This window comes from Podarcis tiliguerta, assembly GCF_965153285.1.
Source record: "Podarcis tiliguerta genome assembly, chromosome: 2".
Lineage (NCBI taxonomy): Eukaryota > Metazoa > Chordata > Lepidosauria > Squamata > Lacertidae > Podarcis > Podarcis tiliguerta.
Window position 1 is genome coordinate 61459283 of NC_139535.1, and position 20135 is coordinate 61479417.

At 44.3% G+C, this 20135-nt stretch overlaps 1 protein-coding gene across 1 annotated transcript; it reads left to right on the forward strand.

Moving 5' to 3' along the window:
- The first annotated feature begins 9089 nt into the window (after window positions 1–9089).
- On the forward strand, window positions 9090–14580 carry RPS14 (ribosomal protein S14). Its single transcript, XM_083424456.1, has 5 exons — window positions 9090–9245; window positions 11834–11984; window positions 12629–12790; window positions 13800–13876; window positions 14472–14580. The coding sequence occupies exons 2-5, from the start codon at window positions 11836–11838 to the stop codon at window positions 14537–14539; spliced, it is 456 nt and encodes a 151-aa protein (XP_083280582.1). The 5' UTR covers window positions 9090–9245; window positions 11834–11835; the 3' UTR covers window positions 14540–14580.
- Window positions 14581–20135: the final 5555 nt, after the last annotated feature.

A 20135-nucleotide genomic window follows, 5' to 3' on the forward strand; every position in this document is an offset into this window, starting at 1 on the left:
TGCGGACAGCGCTGGCTCCCGGCCTATAGAGTGAGATGAGCGCACAACCCTAGAGTCTGTCAAGACTGACCCGTACAGGCAGGGGTACCTTTACCTTTTCCTTTATGGTCTTCAAAAGGGGAGGGCTGGGGGGCTGAGGAATCCTGCAACAGACACAGAAACAAGATGGTCAGAGAAAAGCCTTGCACACAGAGGAGCAGAAACAGAAAGTGAATACAACTCTCCCTTGCAAAATTCATTTCAGAGACGGGAGATAGTAAGAGCTACTGCCAGGAGAAGGGAACACTTGTTTGAATGGAAGAAGAGAACTGTGGGGAAATAGCAAAGCTGTGTTATTTTCTGAGCCTTGACTAGGCGTTTTCAGGCACCTTTTCCCCCAGCATCCATAATGGTGAGGGGCCTATTCAGGGCCGTCTTAAGCATATCCGGCGCCGTGGTGCAAAGCTCCCTCCGGTGCACCCCTAACCCACCTCACAGGGTGAAGAATGAAGAAGAAGAAGAGTTTGGATGTGATATCCCGCTTTATCACTACCCGCAGGAGTCTCAAAGCGGCTAACATTCTCCTTTCCCTTCCTCCCCCACAACAAACACTCTGTGAGGTGAGTGGGGCTGAGAGACTTCACAGAAGTGTGACTAGCCCAAGGTCACCCAGCAGCTGCATGTGGAGGAGCAGAGACTTGAACCCGGCTCCCCAGATTACGAGTCTATCGTTCTTAACCACTACACCACACTGGCTGAGGAAGAGGAGAACCATGTTTGCCACCGTGAGCTCCTTGAGAAATGCACGCAATAAATGAATAATAAGATTCCTTCAGAACAGGATCATAACCACTCAGATTTTTATAGCTGTAGCACATTTGCACACTGAAGGACCGTCTACAAACCAGACACTGAAAGCACATTTTACACACCCACCCAAAGAATCCTGGGGACTGTAGTTTAACCTCACAGAGCAATAATTCCCAGGATCTTTAACAAACTAAAGTTCCCATGATTATTTGTGGAGGAGAATGTGCTTTAAAAGTATGGTGTGGGTGTGGGTGTGGGTGTGGGTGTGGGTGTGTGTAGCCACGGGCTCATAGCTGTTATTGAGTTGCTGCCTGTAATTATATATAGTACCTTCCCACTACTAGTACCACAAGGAAATGATAAGAGGACAGGAAAGGAACAGGAAAACCAACAGTGGATCCTCTAATAAATGCCCGGCTAATCTAGTGTAATTATTTAGGTTACTTTGAAATGTAGACACACAGATAGAAATCTGGAGAGAGCTCCACACAGAATGGGCTTTGCCATACCAAAGGCCAGCTTGCTTATTAGCAGGACTAGCCACATATATTTTTCTGTCTGAAGTGATGGGCACGATGGCCTCTCCCCACTCCATGAGCAAAAGCCTACAGCAATAGCAAGATAGGGACAAGTTGGCTAGTATATTGTGTCAGCCCTAAAATGTGTCAATATTTATTTTTAATCTCTCACTTCCATAGCACCTTTTGGTTAATTCATTGCTTTAATGGTCCTTCATTATCCTTATCACAGCCATCAGACGTTCTGCTGTTATTCCCATGTTGCTAGTGGAGAAATGAAATCAAATGGGAGAAACTTGCCTAAGGCTTTCTCATTAGATTGCAAAGTTGATCTGGGGTTTGAAACCAGTGTCCTAGGTCAACCTTACCAGACCAGTCTCTAGAAAGGTTTTTTAACACGGGATGTGAAGCTCACTGTACAAGCCACATTCTTCCCTTTGCCCTACACACTTTCATTTTTGTATCTGAGTCCTGTGCTGGCAGTGTGAGTGGCTGTGTGCTCCTCTCCAACTGGACTGAACAATACTGTTTGGCAGTAAGTAGGGGAACCATTAGGCTGATCGCCGAATAATTGATGCTTTTGAATTATGGTGCTGGAGGAGACTCTCGAGAGTCCCATGGACTGCAAGAAGATCAAACCTATCCATTCTGAAGAAAATCAGCCCTGAGTGCTCACTGGAAGGACAGATCGTGAAGCTGAGGCTCCAATACTTTGGCCACCTCATGAGAAGAGAAGACTCCCTGGAAAAGACCCTGATGATGGGAAAGATGGAGGGCACAAGGAGAAGGGGACAACAGAGAACGAGATGGTTGGATAGTGTTCTCGAAGCTACCAGCATGAGTTTGACTCAACTGCGGGAGGCAGTGGAAGACAGAAGTGCCTGGCGTGCTCTGGTCCATGGGGTCACGAAGAGTCGGATACGACTAAACAATTAAACAACAACAACAAAGGGGAACCATTTACTTTCATTTTATTCCAGGGATTTTTAAATAATCCTTGGGTAGACTGTTCATAGCTCAGCAACAGAGCACACTTGGGGGGGGGGGAGCCCCATATTAAATTCCCAGCATTTCCAGTTAAACTTCCTCTGAGACTTTAAAATATCCCATGAGCTTATATGACAGAGCTTTTTTCTTTAATTCATCTCAATGGACATTTACCAGCAAGGCAAGGGGTACACTTAGGGATAAACCTAGCTCACACTAATGGCTATATTCTAATAGCTGGGATGTGAAACATGAACTACAGTTCAAAACAAACCCATTACAAGAATACTAAATGGAACACAATTACTGTATATAGCTGAGAGAACTACCCACATCCCTTACTGAATCCATGAGATATATAAGGTCACATTTGCTAACAAATTCCAGATCTGTAACTTCTCATTGCAATTGCTCCCTTTTTGTTGTTTGCTTCACAGGAACTTTGAGATGTTTGTTTGTGTGGTCATCTTGCTTTCATCCAACAATATCTCAAGCACCCTCTAGTGGGAGAAAAGAGAACACCACCACCCACCTTTTAGTTTCAGCTTTTTATTTTATCTCATAACCTGACAAAAGCCAATATGGTCACAGCCATCTTCATTGATTCCTTCAGGGGAACTGGAGTTCCTTATAAGAACAAAACACATATGATTTTTTTTCCTCCCAAACTCTTAAATCGTCAAGCAGCTCCATAAAGTTCTGAGCTCCCTCAGATCCCAGCAAAGTCATCCTTTGTTAGGGCCTTCAAGTATTGCCTTTCTGTCCACCTCCAAAACCACTGGATCAATTCAAATTCCGGAACTTTCTCAAACACTGAATCTGACTACATCTACTCTTCTTTTAACCAAGGACATCTCAGGCCAGGAAACAGTCCTTAAGCTCTGAGGCTCACATTTAACAAATGGAAGCTCTGTTGAGTAAGATGCAAAGAAATTTCCCTGCGGTCACCTGCTTAAGGAAGAAATAAAATGGCAGTCCCAGTTCTGTCATTCTCTCTGCAAAGTCTATGCCATTCACAGCAATAGCCTTATGTCCCTACAGAGAGTGATGTGGATTAAAATCGCCACCAATTAGATCTTTTAAGAGGAAATGTTTCAGGGAATTATTACGTTCATTAAAATCCCCACATACAGTTTCATTATTCTTTAAGACCCCTTTATACTCCACTGTAGATAAATTTTCACAAGAAGGCCATTGCTGTGTTATGGAGTCGTCTCGCAGGGACTTCATTTGATATTAATTGCATTACATTCCTATTCTGTCTTTAATAGAAATGTCTTCTAACACAAAGAGACATGCACCACTGGGAAAGGTTAGAAGCAAATACTATTGCTTAGACGACTTTTAAGTGTGAAAAGACCAGCATGTTGGGTTTTTTTGTTTTTGTTTTGTTAGCACATTATTTAAATGTGCAGCTCTTTCAGCACCCAGCTGACATCAACCACTACAAAGCTGCCAGCTTTGAGGCATGCAGTGAAGCTCTCCCATGCCGGACAGGCCAGGCCCAATTCCACCTCCAGCATGTCAGTTTTGTTCTGTGGCTCCATTGTTGGTTGGCCCAATGCTCCAAGTGGTTGATCCAGTGCTGTTCCACTTATTTTGAAGCGCACCTAAAACTATCCCGCTTCTTTGAAACAGACTTTAAATCCATCTACATAGAGGATTCCACAAATATCGCAAAACGTCACCTGATCAAGAACCTGTATCAAACCAAGGGCCCTTCCAGCTGAGCATCGTTTCTCACGGTAGGAAACCACATGCTGATACAAATCCCACATGCAAGGCATGGGCAAAATAGCCTTCTTCTGCCGCTGTTGTTCCCCTGCATGCTGCCTGTGATCCAGGAGGTAACACCTCTGACATGCAGAGCACTCTATCTTCATGTGGTTCAACTATGTGTTTTGGTTCCCCACGCCCATTAACCAACACAGCTTCCTCAGCTTTTTGTGTACCCCCTAGGTTCTGTTTGTGTACCCACTAGGACGCGGGTGGTGCTGTGGGTTAAACCACAGAGCCTCGGGCTTGCAAATCAGAAGGTCGACGGTTCAAATCCCCGCGACAGGGTGAGCTCCTGTTGCTTGGTCCCTGCTCCTGCCAACCTAGCAGTTCGAAAGCATGTCAAAGTGCAAGTAGATAAATAGGTATCGCTCCTGAGGGAAGGTAAACAGCGTTTCCGTGCGCTGCTCTGGTTCGCCAGAAGCGGCTTAGGCATGCTGGCCACATGACCTGGAAGCTGTACGCCGGCTCCCTTGGCCAATAAAGCGAGATGAACGCCGCAACCCCAGAGTCGGTCACGACTGCACCTAATGGTCAGGGGTCCCTTTACCTTTTTACCTAGGTTCTGTGAGCAGGCAACTAAGTATGCAAAACTACCAGGGAGCAAGTCTGAGTGAACACAGATACAATTATTATAAAGCAAGAGTGGCTGACGTTTTTGGGCCTGATCTGTAGTCAACCCTCTGGGGGTTGCATGCCAGAGAACATGCACAGGACCCATTTCCGAAATTAATCCATGCAGATCAGCTAAGGAGGATTCTCACCCCCTCTCCACTCATACGACATTGATGTGATGACAGCCCCAACAGGGCACAGGGCTCCACCCATGCCAGAGCTTTGTGAATACTTTAATTTACTTTCCTTTTTTTGCTGCTGCCACCCAAATCAGTAGAGTCTTCAGGAGCCAGAGCAAAACTAGGGTACTTTTTGGGTAGTGGTAGTGATATGAGCCACGCCTACTGTTGGATAAACATGAATAGGACAGGCTGCAAAGAGGCCAGTTACAACACTCCCAATATCAGAACCAGCCCTGAAACTCCCACCACAATGCCAAAGGTGAGGTATCTGCAGCAATCCTTTGCAACAGAAGAGCAGGATCTGGAATTAAGCTTACACAAAGAAGAAATTACTTAAATTATTTAAATAATGAATCCAATTCATCTAGGAACGAATGTGTGGCTACTTACTCTTACTTTACAAGAAGATTCAGCCCTGCATGTATGCTATGTGCTTTTGTTCCCAGCAGTGTTTTTTGTTTAATTCCCTGACTCTGGGTTTCTTCTCAGCCCCCCGATCCCCAAATGAAATGACAGTCAGGCTGCTGAAAGTAGAGCTACTTCATCATCATCAGAGAAGGAGGGAATGGACGAGTGCCCATTCATGATTACCAATCAATGATTTCTTACAGCAACATGGCCTCCCACTCCCCTGTGTAAATCCTTCCAGGACCATCAAGCTGTGACAACCTTAATGCGAAGGAAACGTCAGGCTCCAGAGTGATATTTGAAAGGTCCCTTTGAAATATTTGGCAAATCTCTCTCTCAATCGATGCAAACGGATGGAGATTCGTTCCAGATGAATGAGAGGTGGCAGAGCCCATCCTGTTGCAAAAATCATCCGGCAAGCCTCCTTGAAAGATAAATGAGATGTAAAATGTTGCCTGAGTTCCTTTACAGGAAAAGGGTAATAAAGAGATTGGAACTCGTTGCAGATTTCTGCTGCAGCACATTTACTTCTTGGCCAGGAGTCCTGCTTGTTCTGCTTCTTCCACTTGAGGGATTTCAAAACACCTTCAGATTCCATGAGCTGCCTCATCTATGACGGATATGATTTTGAGGGGCGGTAGTGATGGATGGATTGCCTTGCTTGCCATCACGGTGCTACTGAAGTGCTTAATAAATCTTTCATTGACTTCAGTGGAATCATGATTCCAGGCCTATACTTTCAGCCGGGTATATTTAGGCTGCTGGCTGGGGATGTTTTATGCACATGAGTGGTGGTAGGCTGGGGGTGCGGCAAAGGCAACATAACTAAATGCGTGTTGTACAAAGCACAAGGGTGGAGAGCCTGTGGCCATCCAGATTGTGTTGCACCACAACTCCCATCATCCCTGACCACTGGCCATGCTTGCAGTCCAACATAGGGAGAGACTCACCTTCCCCATCCATGTTGAAGCCTGTACAATGGGGACAGAATTGTATCTCAATGTAATTGAAGCTTTTTAGAAGCCAGCTCTTTGAGAATATTAGTTTAGTAAGATCAAAAGAAAGTGCATGTGTGCAAGTGTGCACGCATGTAGAACAAAAAATGATCTGCATTTATGTACACACACACAAACACCACTTTTGCAATCCTGTTGTATGTCCCAAGTGGGAGGTTTAGGGAGTGGTTGGCTCCCTCCTTGTCTGTGTTTAAGAAATTATTTAAAATATACTTATTTTATCATGTGTTTCTCTCTTGATGATGTTCCACTTGATTCTCTTCTTTTTTCCATTTTTAGGCTAATTGTTATATAACTGTGGGTTGTGTTTTTTTAACTGCAACTTTTGAAGATTCCTTTTAGCCGCCCCCAGCAAGTGGGACATTTTCTTTCTCCAATTTTGTTCCCTTTCGTTGAGCCTGCGGGCAGGACCTGTGTAATATTACGTATGCCCAGCGCCCAGACTAGCAGTCCTCAGTTCCCCACCCCACCACCAGCAGACCACTTGGAAAATTGCTGGGGGTCTCAGAGGAAATCCCACACACACAGAGATCAAAGCACGTATGTAACTCATATTTTAATAACCACAGCCTTGTGTTTCATTCAGGCACAGTCAGCACTTTCCGCCTGACAATGATGGAAACAAGCCACGTGAGCTCATAACCAGTAATGCTATGAGCAGGCTTGCAAGCAGAGGAGGTGGGGTTAACCATAAACCTGTTTAAAATTCTGCTTAGTTATTAATTATTTTTCATCAGCAACTACAAATTAGCATTACCATCATGTATTTTGTACAGAAGCAAACACTGCTTCATTGACACAGCTAACTCTATCCTATGAATCCTATACAGTAGTTCCTCGGGTTACATACGCTTCAGGTTACATATGCTTCAGGTTAGACTCCGCTAACCCAGAAATAGCACCTCGGGTTAAGAACTTTGCTTCGGGATGAGAACAAAAATTGTGCTCCGGCAGCATGGCAGCAGCAGGAGGCCCCATTAGCTAAAGTGGTGCTTCAGGTTAAGAACAGTTTCAGGTTAAGAACAGACCTCTAGAACGAATTAAGTTCTTAATCCGGGGTACCACTGTACAAGTACACCGCTGACAAAGTATGACTGATCCATACAACACACACAAGTTAGCTGTATTGTATACAATGAAAGCCATGTACACAGGATAGCTGACAAAATGCATCAGAAATATGTCAGCACCATATTAGGAAAACCACAGGCCCTTCTTTGGGAGCAATCCTAACACTTCCACTCACCCAGCATGGTGGGGCTTTACAGAGCAGCAGGGTCACTGTCACTTTCATAGCTCTGCTGAGCATCCCAGGTGAAGGGTGCAGGCAGAGACTGGGCCCAGCTCACTCAGCACTGCCACATGATGGCAGCATGGTCAACGCACATTCCAAAAGATCCACAGAACGTTCAGCCCCACCTCTGGAAAGACCCATTTTCTGGTAGGCAGACAAGGGAGATCTGCACCAGAGAGACGCCGCCCCACCACCAGCAGCCCAACAAAAAAGGGATATGGATTGCTCTGTCAGTATGATAATCTACCACTAGCGCAAATGGCAGAGGTCAGCAAACTTTTTCAGCAGGGTGCCAGTCCACTGTCCCTCAGACCATGTGGTGGGCCTGACTATATGGGAGGGGGGATGAACAGATTCCTGTGCCCCACAAATAACCCAGTGATGCAATTTAAATAAAAGAACACATTCTACTCATATAAAAACACACTCATTCACGGACCATCCGTGGGCCGGACTGAGAAGGCGTTTGGGCCAGATCCGGCCCCCGGGCCTTCGTTTGCCTACCCCTGGCAAATGGTCTCCATCTCAGAAAAGGAAATTGGTTGTAGGGCCAGGTACAGATATTCTCAATGGTTCTACAGCTTTTTGGCACACAACCCAAAACAAGTTCAACAACTTCACTCACTTTTTGAAATATGTAATATGGCAACCCTACCCTCTAACCTCCATCATATAAGCACTTTTGCAAATAATAAATGCTGATACCAGCTGTGGGGAAGAAAAGCTCTGATCTCTGAATAGGTTTCCCACCTTCTGGGGAAACTACACTTTGGTTATTGCAGAAATGGGACCCCCGGTTGTAGCCATTTCGATTGTAATTGCCGCAACCATTTTTCTAAGTAATGCTGTATATGCAATTAAACATTGCATTCGGAGCCTAAGCACCCCTCGGCAGAAGCACTTCATCCGATGGGCAGAGAAACTCAGGACTGGGTTTCGGCACAGACAAAACACTTGCTGAGCCAGCACCTTTCGGCACTGGGAAAACGGGGCCAGCCACATCCGAGCGTCAAAAGCAAGGCGCGCTCCCTTTGAACCAAGGGAGAGCAAGCGCGGTCCTCTCCTCGCGGAGAAAGACCGGCGCAGAGGAAGCGGCTACCCAACAGGACCATGAGCTGCGTTCGCGCACAGCGAGGAATCAATGAACGATCTGAGTCTGCCCTTTTCAAATACGTTGAGGTTTATATAAAGGCTCCAGTTCCCGCTTTCCTTCCCTGCAGCCTCCATCTTCGCCACGGACACTCTCAAAAGGCGAGGATATCGCTCCCCCGCTTTATGTGTGCGGCTGGGGTGGAACGCGCTGACGTCAGACCCGCCGCCCGACATCTTGAGGAAAAGACTTTATCTAGTCTCCGCCATCTTTAGTGAGGGTTTCCATCACTGCCCCGTCGCCATTTTGGAATAGGTCATTCCGACTCATGTCTTATTTTTCCGTCCCCCCCCCCTTTTTTTTTTTGGCTCCCTATCTTCCATCACTTCACCAATCGATCAAATTCCGTGTGTGTGTTTCTGCATTTAAAGATTAAGCCGGATTGTCTTTCGAGGAAGTGACCCGCCTTTGTCAGCGGTATCGCTTCCGGGTGAAGAGAGGTGACCTCTCACCCCCGCGACGCCCGCCTCTTCCTTTCCGGTGTTGGTTGCTGCCTGCGGAGACGTGCGAGTAAGTGTCGAGAGAGGGGGTAACTTCCATCCACCCCCATCCTCGGGGACCCGGCTCTCCCCGAATTTGTCCGCGGTTTGCCTGGCCTCTCCTCCGCCGGCTGCACGGGGAGGGCGGCGGAGGGGAGGGCCTGGTGCCCCCGGGGTCCGCGGGGGTAGGCAGCACCGCAGTGGGAAGGAGCGCGGCTGGGCAAAGCGGGGATGGAGCCTCGTAGCGCAGCCCGCCTTTCCGCCTTTTGTTTAAGTTGCGCGCCTCTTGCTTTATTAAGAGGCGAAGCAGTAGCTTGAGTCGCTTTCCGTGATGTAGGCCGTTGTGGGTCTCATTAAGGCCAAGGTGGACGAGGCTGAGAGGTTCTTCCAGGGCCGCCGCTAGGCCTGTGGCTGAGTCTGTTCTCCGGTAGGATGGCTCCCTTTCATTTGAGATGGTTTGACGTGGGAAAAACTTCTTTATTTACTAGCTGCAGGTTGTTTCAACTCACAAATTCCCTCATCCTAGGAAGTGAACTTTCTGGGTCTGATTTTGGCCTTGTGAGATCAGAGATGATCTGGCATCATGTTTGTGTTTTCAGGCCGTCCTGGTATATTGAGAGAGAGAAAAAGATCCACGTATCACGGAGCCGTCTGCATCAACAATGTTACATACACGGCCTAGCTCTGCAGGATTGCAGCCCTTAATAGCCTTATTTTTAAAGTTTCCACCTCAAAGGCTGCAATCCTAAAGCCCACTTACTTAGCAGTAGTTTGCTTTCAATTCCGTAGGACTGACTTCTGGAAATCAGTTGTGCTTTAGAGAGCAAAACGTGCTTGGTTCTTTTCAGCTGGAATACCTCACACACACACACTGTTGTGTGTGCATGCTCTTTTTGGATTGTTCACTGTTTGGAGATTATATGCTTAAACCGGTTGTAACCACCATTCATAATTATAGAATGAATTTTTGTGTTCTAGGTGGGGGGTAGGTTGAGCTTTATACATAGGAGAGACAGCTAAACCTTCTTTTCTAACCACGAGAACAGTAAATCATAGTAATGGCATAGATTAATATATTCTCTATGGCCATGAGAATTCTCAGCCAGACCTGAAAAAGTTTTCAGGATTACTTCTGCAGTCATTTGGGCTAGGAACATGGTTTATTTGGTTTTTTAAGTATGCTAAAGCTGCTGCCATATTCCACCGATAGCCAATCCAGACACTGTATTCTCTAACTCCTAATGCTCCTTATCAATGGTCATGCAAGCTGAGGTTGATTGGAGTTGTACTACAAAGCATCTGGAGGTTACCGTGTTGACTACCCATGCTGTATTCTTGTCTCTGCAAAATCACTGCCATCTGGGTTTCCATACATTCTGCCTATAATCCCCTTTATTTGAATGTTGAATGTAGTGACTGGAGGGTTTCTCTGTTGTAAGATAAATATCTGTTTTTTACATACCCTTTTGTTTAGAAGTACTTAAGTGCTGTTGTGCTGAGGGTCCATTTGCCCCTACTCCATCTTCTTGATGGCATTATCTGTAGAATATATATTGCTAAATATTACAGATAAGAGCAGTGGGGATCTTGCCACATGTATGATGCTGGGAAATGTATCATGCTATAGGCATAAGCATACCTGATTGAGGAGTGCAGGATTTTTCCTATAGGGATGTGATTGTGGTAATGTGTGCTGTTTGATTAGCATTATTCTTACTGTGCAAGTCATTCAGGGAGGTTGTTAATTTTTGTAACCTGCTAGCTAGTATAGTGTGGAAGCAACACATTTCACTGAAATGCTGAGTGTTGCACACTCATACAGAAGGGATGTTCATTTAATAGGCCTGAATTTTTTAAAAAAAGAAAGTGGAGGCCATTATGTTAAGTCATTTGGCTTCTATGCCCTGTTTTATGAAAAGAATTATTAAAATATGTTGAAGAAAAGTCAGTGTAAATTAGCACAAGTTTTGTGTTCCAAGAACTCCCAATTCTGGTTGTTGTTGGTCTCACAAAGCTGTTCCTGCCAGTTAATATATTGCATATATCTTAATCAAGACTGTGAACTTAGTAAACTATGGTGCTATTGATGTCCTTTATCTTCCCCTCGGATTCATATATATTGTGAGAGAGAAGTACCTGATGCAGTGATTTCCTTGTTTTCTGAAGCAAGGAAAAGCTGGGTTGCTGCAAGAGTGAGTGGATGTTGCTGGGAGTGAGGTGCAGTTAGAAGCTGGAACTTCAGGCACAGGTGCTTCTGTTGCAACCTTTGCCAAGGTGTTTTGGTCTAAGATTCCCTTCTGCCCCATACAGCACAACCATGCTGGCTGGGGCTGCTGGGTGTTGTAGGGCACTAGGTTGGTGAAGGCTGCTGTACTGCCTGACTGAGCTGGAAGTTGGCATCAGTACAGAAAGGATTTTCTGTGCACAGAGATTCAAAAAGGGCTGTGAACTAGCCCCACGTAGCTGCTTATTAAAATAGCTTGCTTGTGTGGCTTGGGTCTGAACTACTTACTTTCCTTACCCTGGAATCTTAAAGGTTTATAAGTAGATCCCTTCCAAGAGACAGTACTTTAAGGCCTTCCATATCCTCCATAATTTGTTGTTGTTTTCTTATAACAGAAATGGCACCTCGTAAGGGCAAGGAAAAGAAGGAAGAACAAGTTATCAGTCTGGGACCACAGGTGGCTGAAGGAGAGAATGTGTTTGGAGTCTGCCACATCTTCGCTTCCTTCAATGACACTTTTGTCCATGTAACTGACCTGTCTGGCAAGTGAGTGGGCACCTGTTTATGACTGCTTTCTTTAACATGTTTTTTAAAATGAAAGATATATGGGGGCAGGGAATGTTGGTCTATGACGTTTGGTAAACTTTTACACCTCAATACTCCTTAATGCAACTCCTGGACATATAGTGCTGGACATCACAGGCAGACCCTTGATCAAATGCAGAAGTCAAGAGACACACTCACATTGGTACAGAAAGCTTCTCTTATTTTAAAATCCTATAAGTCAGGACTCAGGAAACAATGTGGGCCTCCAGGTGTTTCTGAACTACAAATCCCATTGGTTGTGCTGCCTGGCTAGGACTGGTGGGAGTTAGAATCCAACAAAATGGAGGGCCACCAGTTCCCCATGACCTGCTATAAGCTGTTCAGGCATACGGGAGTAAGTGGGTACATAAGGGACAGCTAAACTTTATGTGGCTGGTTCTGTGTCTTGTCTGCTAGGATTTAGGACTTGTGGGCAGCAGTAGAGGCAGTAAGGCTTGGAAGTTGTTGCTTGCATATTTTAAAAACAATTTGGCAAAGAAGCCAAGAATACAATTTCTCTGCTTACCCTGTAGCTTTGTATCTCCTGTGAAAGTGAGACTAGACTTGAGGTTCCTCAAATAATCTCTCTGTTCCTTCTTTCTCAGGGAAACAATCTGCCGAGTAACTGGTGGCATGAAAGTGAAGGCTGACAGGGACGAGTCTTCTCCTTATGCTGCTATGCTGGCTGCCCAGGATGTAGCTCAGAGATGCAAGGAGCTGGGAATCACTGCCCTTCATATCAAGTTGCGGGCTACAGGTGGAAATAGGTATGTGTGTCATTCTCTCCCACACAGAGTTTATAAAATGTAATTAATCAGATACTAATTAGTATCTAAGGCATTCAGCATTCACCTCTTAACAGTCAACATTATGCAGGAATACCATATGAAAACTTTACCATATATATAATTTTGTAGCATTCTGTAGACCAAGGTGGGGACGGGGAACAGAGAGGATACCCTCTTGGCACTGAATGCATATATTGGTTGGCTTAATATCTTTGTGGATATTTGGTTGTTTTTCCTCTTTCCTAAATAAGCTTTGCATTTAGATAGACCACCATGATCTTATAAAAAGTATTGTCCACATTATTTGTCAGTGAGATCAGGTTGCATCTAATATAGCCTTGGGGTGTTCTGGTTTTTTCTTTTTGAAATATGACAACCCTAATATAGCCACTTCTTTTGAATGCTTCTATGTATTTCCCTTAATAGAACAGAGATATTCTATGCCCATTAGACATAGGCCTTGCAGTCAGAAGCAAAAAAAGAGGGAAGCCTTCTCATTTCTGCATAGGGTAGAAAAGACAAGCAGCAGAGATATCTTGAGAATCCACATGGATTATGACAAGGATAGCAGGCACCCAAGACAAAAAAAGAACATATTTTCATGAATCACAGAAACTGATTGGCATTCCCAGTAGATTAAATGTCTAAATTGAAAACAAAAAAACCCCTGCTGGTTAATATAAAATGCCTCCATTACACTCTTTCCTTCAGATTCCAGCATAAAGGTGAGCCTATGAAGTTAGCTGAACATGACATGGCTTTTATAAAAATACAGTAAGAGCCCTATTTGCCACTAGACCAAAAGCCTGAAGTTGAACTGCCATTTTATCTCCCTGCTTGTCCCATATTGGTCTTTGTCACCAGTTTATTCCCTCCATATGAATTATTATAGAACCATCCAGTATATGTAAACAAATGCAATGGACATCAGAGATAATTAGTAAATGCTTATCTGCTTCATGTAGTTCCTCATTTTTTTCCTTTTCAGAACAAAGACTCCTGGGCCTGGAGCCCAGTCAGCCCTCAGAGCTCTGGCTCGCTCTGGCATGAAGATAGGGCGCATTGGTGAGTTGTCAACCAAAGATGCATTTGAAGAATGCACCTCCTTGGAAACCATCTCTTTTAGAAAACGGCTGTTTCTTAATGTCCCATTCTTACTCAGGTGTTAAACAAACCCTCTTAGTTTCCCTCTTAGTTACATGCTAAAGGTGCTGAGTTTAAGATATGAAGTACAGAAATGTTGCAGATTGGACAAGGAGATGTCCCAACATCAGGTAGTTGTGACCTTTAGTTAGAAAGAATTGAAACTGGTGCTAAGCTGCATTTTGCTAACTACCATGGTATTATAAAATGTTTTCCCTGGTAGTTGTGTCGTCCCTTCTTAATTAAGTAAAGTGGAAGTCCTAAAGCCTCTGCAGGCTTGTCTGAACTTGGACTTTCACATCCTAAAATACAGTTGCTGTAAAGTACAGCTTCTCAGTCTGACTTACGATCCTGCAGTAAATTGGGTTCTTAGTGTTAGATTTTGACCACCAGCCTTCTGCATTGGAAAATTGTTTCATTTACCATATGAAAAATGACTTAGAGGGTTTTGTATGTTTGTGGGACCTGTCTATGCAAGAAAGTCTTCTGAATGTGAAATCCTTACTTCTCTCCACAGAGGATGTCACCCCTATCCCGTCAGACAGCACTCGCAGAAAGGGCGGTCGCCGTGGTCGCCGTCTGTAAACAGTAGCTGTTATCTTTCATCATTAAAGCTTTCCAATAAACCTCTGCTCTCATTTGTTCTTTTCTTATACAACTCTGGTCACCGCTGGTGTCCATAGAAGTGCATCCTTGAGTTGGACCTTTTCTCACTAATTACTTACATGAAAAGCAGTCTCTTTGGGGGAGTTTCTGTGCATTAACAGCTTCCATGGGATTTCTGTTGTATCACTTTTCCACCGAGTTATTTTTCTATGAAGCTACTCAATACTACTTAGCAAAAATAAAAAATACTGCTACTGTCTAAGGACGATTTTGACGGTGGTGGATAAAAGTAGCGACAAAGCATCTCAATTCCATATATAGATTGAACTTTTTTTAAAAAACCACACACAACCCTGGACAGCCACTACCCCCAAAGAACTGTTTGGTTTTAGATGCAATAGGCTAGCAATGTGTTCTTTTGGATTTTGTATAACAGAATTCTGGACTCATCTTGCCACATACATCTTTCAGGGATCCATTTAGAAAAATGTTTAAATCTGTATGAAAGGAATAATTTGATTCTTCCCCATCTGCCTTTTTAGATGCACCTTAGCTTTTCATTATTTCAGATTATTTTGTATTCACTGGTGCATTGTCACATGCAGATCGTCAATATAGATTTACCATGGTAGAGCTCTGGATCTGAATTGAGAATTTTCATTTACATTGCATTATTGCCGCCCAGAAATCCCAAGCTTGTTTTCTCAGAAGTAACTCACTGCTTTCAATGACATTTACTCCCATGTAAGTAGATAGCATTGCAGTCTTTGTCTTTTTGTCAAGAACTAGGGAGAAGCAATTGTGTGAGAAGTGTTTACCTGTGCAAATTCTCCACAGGGTTGGTTTAAATAGTGCTGGAATGAGCACCAGCCAAAATAAGGACTTTTGTCCTTATTAATAAGTGAGCTTTTGTCATAGCTCACTTTCTTATTAACACTGCACTTATTTATATCCTGTCTCTTTTAATTTTGCTAAAAATTCACAGGGCAGCTTCCACTAAAACAGGCACAAAACTGTTCAGAAACTAATTGCATTAATATAAACAGGCATGAAACGAGAAAGCAGCAGGGTTTTGTTCTTAAAAAATAAATCATGGTACTAAAATTAAACTTAATTAAAATCCCAGGCAAATAAGTTTTAACTTTACATTGAAAGTTAGGATTGGTGCTCCACAGGCCAGGAGCCACTGTAGAATAGGGCATATCTCAGGCTACTACCCCTTGGTGTCTGAAGATGGAGGCTTTCAGAGCAAGAACTTAGAAAATAATATTTAAAAATTGTTGCAGCGTTACTTAGGGAAGTTTTAAATGTTTGATGTATTAGTGTTCTTTTAATCTGTTGGGAGCTGCCCATAGTGGCTGGGAAAACCCAGCCAGATGGATGGGGTATAAATAATAAATTATTACATTATTATTTCAGTCAGGCCATGCCTGGTTCAATAGTCTCTCTAGTTCCATCATGCCAAATGAATGCTGGACCTTTTCTGGATACCAACTGTGCCCAAGTTGTAGCAACAATAGTATTGATAACCAAATGGCATGTAAAAGCAGAAAGGGAGCTATTGGCGTTTTGGACTGTTCCTCTGCCTTGGGTTATTTCCCTTTTTATATTATGGGCTGTACAGTTCTAGTGTTTTAAGTGTTTTCTTCAAAACAGGTTTTGGTTCCGCAGCACGGTTTTGGTGGCAGGCTAGTTTCTTCCTGACTCGGGAGAAACAATACATAAAATGTCACAGGACCTTGCATGTAGCTGAGGTCTACTTCTGTATTTAGGCTCTGTATTTAGGCTGATGAGAATATGCAAGGGGCAAAAGCGTATTCTCAGAGCAAGCCCAAAACATTTTACTGCCTGAGGCAGTACAGCAAATGGCACCGCCTTCTCTCCAAATTGAGCTGCTGCCCTGTACCTAAGGGCAGTCAGGTTATTTTGACACTTGAATCAATGCTTATCCTCCTTGGTATTAATAATGCAATAATAAATAAATGGCTCCACCGTTTTGTGGGACATCATTGAAAGAAAAAAAGGCTAAGGAGTAAACCAGGCTTCCTCAACCTCAGCCCTCCAGATGTTTTTGGCCTACAACTCCCATGATGCCTAGCTAGCAGGACCAGTGGTTGGGGATGATGGGAATTGTAGTCTCAAAACATGGAGGGCCGAGGTTGAGGAAGCCTGGAGTAAACCCTACATAAGTATGGAGTGGAGCCCCTAAGGTGGTTGGATGGCACATTGTACGCCGCCACCTGACATCTGCAGCCAAGCTGGTGTCAGATGTATTGCTCCGCTATCAGCAAGGTCAAGAGAGTGGTCTTCTGGGCAGCCCACAACCTCACACACACTGCCCAGGCTTGCTGCCCAGACAGGTCACTTGGGTGCTGCTAATGCAGCAGTTTGACTTCGCCCCCGAAGCACACAACATTGTCTCTTGAGACAGACAGATGCCAACAAAACAAGCTTTTTCATGCAACCCAAAATCCTCATTCTGCCTACCAGCCCTTATTCATCTGGTCCCTGGATTAATGACTGATAACTCATTCTTTGAAATGTCTTCCATTTTCATGATCTCTTTTTGTGCATCATTTCGTGGAAAAGGAACTTGGAATTAAAGACTTTCTTCCTCATTTTCTTTTGTGGTTTTATGTGGAAACCTAAGAAATAGAAAAGGGGAAATGATAACCAGTACTCTAGCCAATCAGAAATTGGCTACTTCCTGATGTTTAGAGTTGCTAGGTAGAAAATGCTTCACAAAAGGCTCAAGCTGTACTTCTGCCTTTGTTATGAGAGAGCAGTAGCTTGTTTAGCGGTTGTGTTCCAATGCTTCCTAAACAAATAGGTCATTTTTAAAAAGAGGTGAGCTACTAAAATTTCCACCAGAAGTAGCTAGACAAGAGAAATAAAAAGAATGTATATTCTTGTACACCTTCAGCACAGGATTGTTACAGGGCAGAACTCCTATTTCCTTTTGATCTTGAAGGATTCATGTGCTCGAATTCTGCTTGCTGGTTTCCCACAGGCATCTCATTGGCCACTGTGAGAGCAGGATGCTGGACTAGATGGGCCATTGGCCTCATCCAGCAGGCTCTTATGTTCTTATTGTTCACACAGACTAGCAGTGGCTCTCTGGGGCTTCAGACAATGGTTTCTCCCATTTCCTACTTGGGGACCAAACATTCAATCAATCAATCAGTCAATCAATCCCCCATTATAGTGGTGATGCCACTTCACTTCAGAATACAGGCATGTGTGTGCCATTGTGGGGTGTGTTCACAATGTTTGCACGTCTAGTTTCATAAGCTGGGGGGTGGAGGGGGCAGGAGATGAATACCAAAGGTATTGTAGGTGGAAGGTTGACTCACCCTCTCCCACTCTTCCTACTCACCCAATTTCATTAAAACTACATGTAATACTGCTCTACAAATATTCTTGTCAAAGAGTGCTTGTGAACTAATATCACTGTTACGGATGAGAGTTGCACATCACAGGATGCAATAACAAGCCACGCAACAAGTAGTGTGTTATTTTAGAGATGAAAGTATTTGGGGATTTGTTTACTAAATCAGTTCTGTACCAAGAGAAGCTCAAATGTCTGAGCTACATCTGCTGTACAAATCAAGCATATCTTTGCTTATTTTGCATTATTTGGCTTTTGCTGGTCATGTGATGATGCAAGCTGATATACAGGCACTGAAGTTATACCCTTCAGTGTCTGGAAATCTTTAATATGATCTCCTAGTCCTCAGATATGATCCCTTAGTCACTGCCAACATACTTTCAAACCTGCTAGTTAAGACACTAGCTGAATGTAGATGATTTATCTGCTAATGTGGACTTCCAGTCTACAAAGGTCTTGTAATAAATCAGTTAACACTGGTAATGAGCACGGTACCCACAATATGTTTTGAACTAGACCTCACCAATCAAACCTGGCTGGGCTGATGGGAGATTGAGTCCAAAACATCTGGAGGGCATCTGGTTGACATATGTTAGGGCCCAGCACCACAAGGGAGAGGCAGGCCCCATTTCAGTGCAGTGACTGTCCAATGTAAACACAATCCAGTGAAAGGTTCTAGCTGAGCAAGTGTGACTTATTGTCCTGATCCCCTGGCCGATCCAGCAGCCAGACAGCGTGCCAAGACTGAGTCCAAAATCCAAGGATCAATCAGCATCTGCAAAGTCCACAGGCCGAGATCCAAAGTCAAAGGCTGAAGGTCACGAAATGAGGTTCAGGGTCAATCAAAGCCCAAAGTAGAAACCTGTGGCGGTCCAGGAGAGCACAAGACAAGGTCCTTCAAGGCAGCTGAGCAGACACGGCACCTAAGCTCTGATGTCTTATGTGCCTGCTGGTTGTAGCATCTGGGCTTCATCCTCACCTGCTCTCAGCTTGTTCCAGTTGAGGAATCACAAGCCTCCTTGTGATCCAGGCCCCACCTGGCCAGCTAGTGAGCTGGTCTATAGGCCCTGACCTGCCTCTGCTTCCTGGAGTGCCCTGCCTGCTATTCATTACGCCTCAGGACCCACCATGTTCATGGGGGCAGGGGCTCCTCTGGCAAGGGGTCCTGCTGTTTGACTTCCTGTTCACTGGGCCCCGTCCCTTTGTCATCCTCTGTTACCCCATGAGTACTAACACCAACCTCTCCTTTCCCACACCCAGCTTACACCCCCTCCCCCCGTGTGACCCAGTCCCAGCCGCAATCCCGGCCAGGATCCTCTTGATAATTTTACTATTTATACCCCACACATCTTACTGGGTTGCCCCAGCCACTCTGGGCAGCTTCCAACGTACATAAAAACATAATAGAATATTAAACATTTAAAAAAACTTCCCTATACAGGATTGCCTTCAGATGGCTCAGGGGCTGAATAACTCCATAACCTCCAACATTTGTGAGATGAAAATAAAGACAACCTAAGTGAAAGCGGGACATTCCAGGATCAAATCAGAAACCGGAACAGCTTCTCTAAATCAGGATGTCCCTAGAAAATAGGGACACTTGAAGGGTCTGTACTCCCTAGTGCCGGTATCACTTGGGGGAAAGGGAAATAGTTTGGATCTCAACATGTTTTCAACAAGCGTTGTTAGCATTGGACATTCCATCTCTTGCAATGCTGACCCAACTTTACAATACTGCCCCCATTTTTCTTTGTTGGAATATGCTGACTGAGGACAACACGTAATACATCTGACGAAGCTGGCCCTATTGCATTAAAGTGTGATGTGCCAAAGGAATTTGTTGCACAGGCTGACCTGCTTACCCCTCTGGACCCTTTATCATGCCCTTGTTATTTGGTTATACTGAATTCAATATATGGCACCACTGTCTAGGAAGCTGTTTAACACAAAAATACCCAATCTCTGCAGTCTTTTTTCTTTAGTCTAAACTTGACATTTACATTGGGACTGGCTGGCACATTTACAAAGCCTGCTCACGTTTTCCACCTATGAGAGAACAAAAATTGGGGACTTTCATTTGTTCTCTGTTTCTCATTGGGTGATGACACAGGTCCTGCTATTGAATGTTGGAACTGGGAGTTATCGGCTGTGGTGTTTAAATTTAGCTGGTGGTTTTTGTTTGGTTGC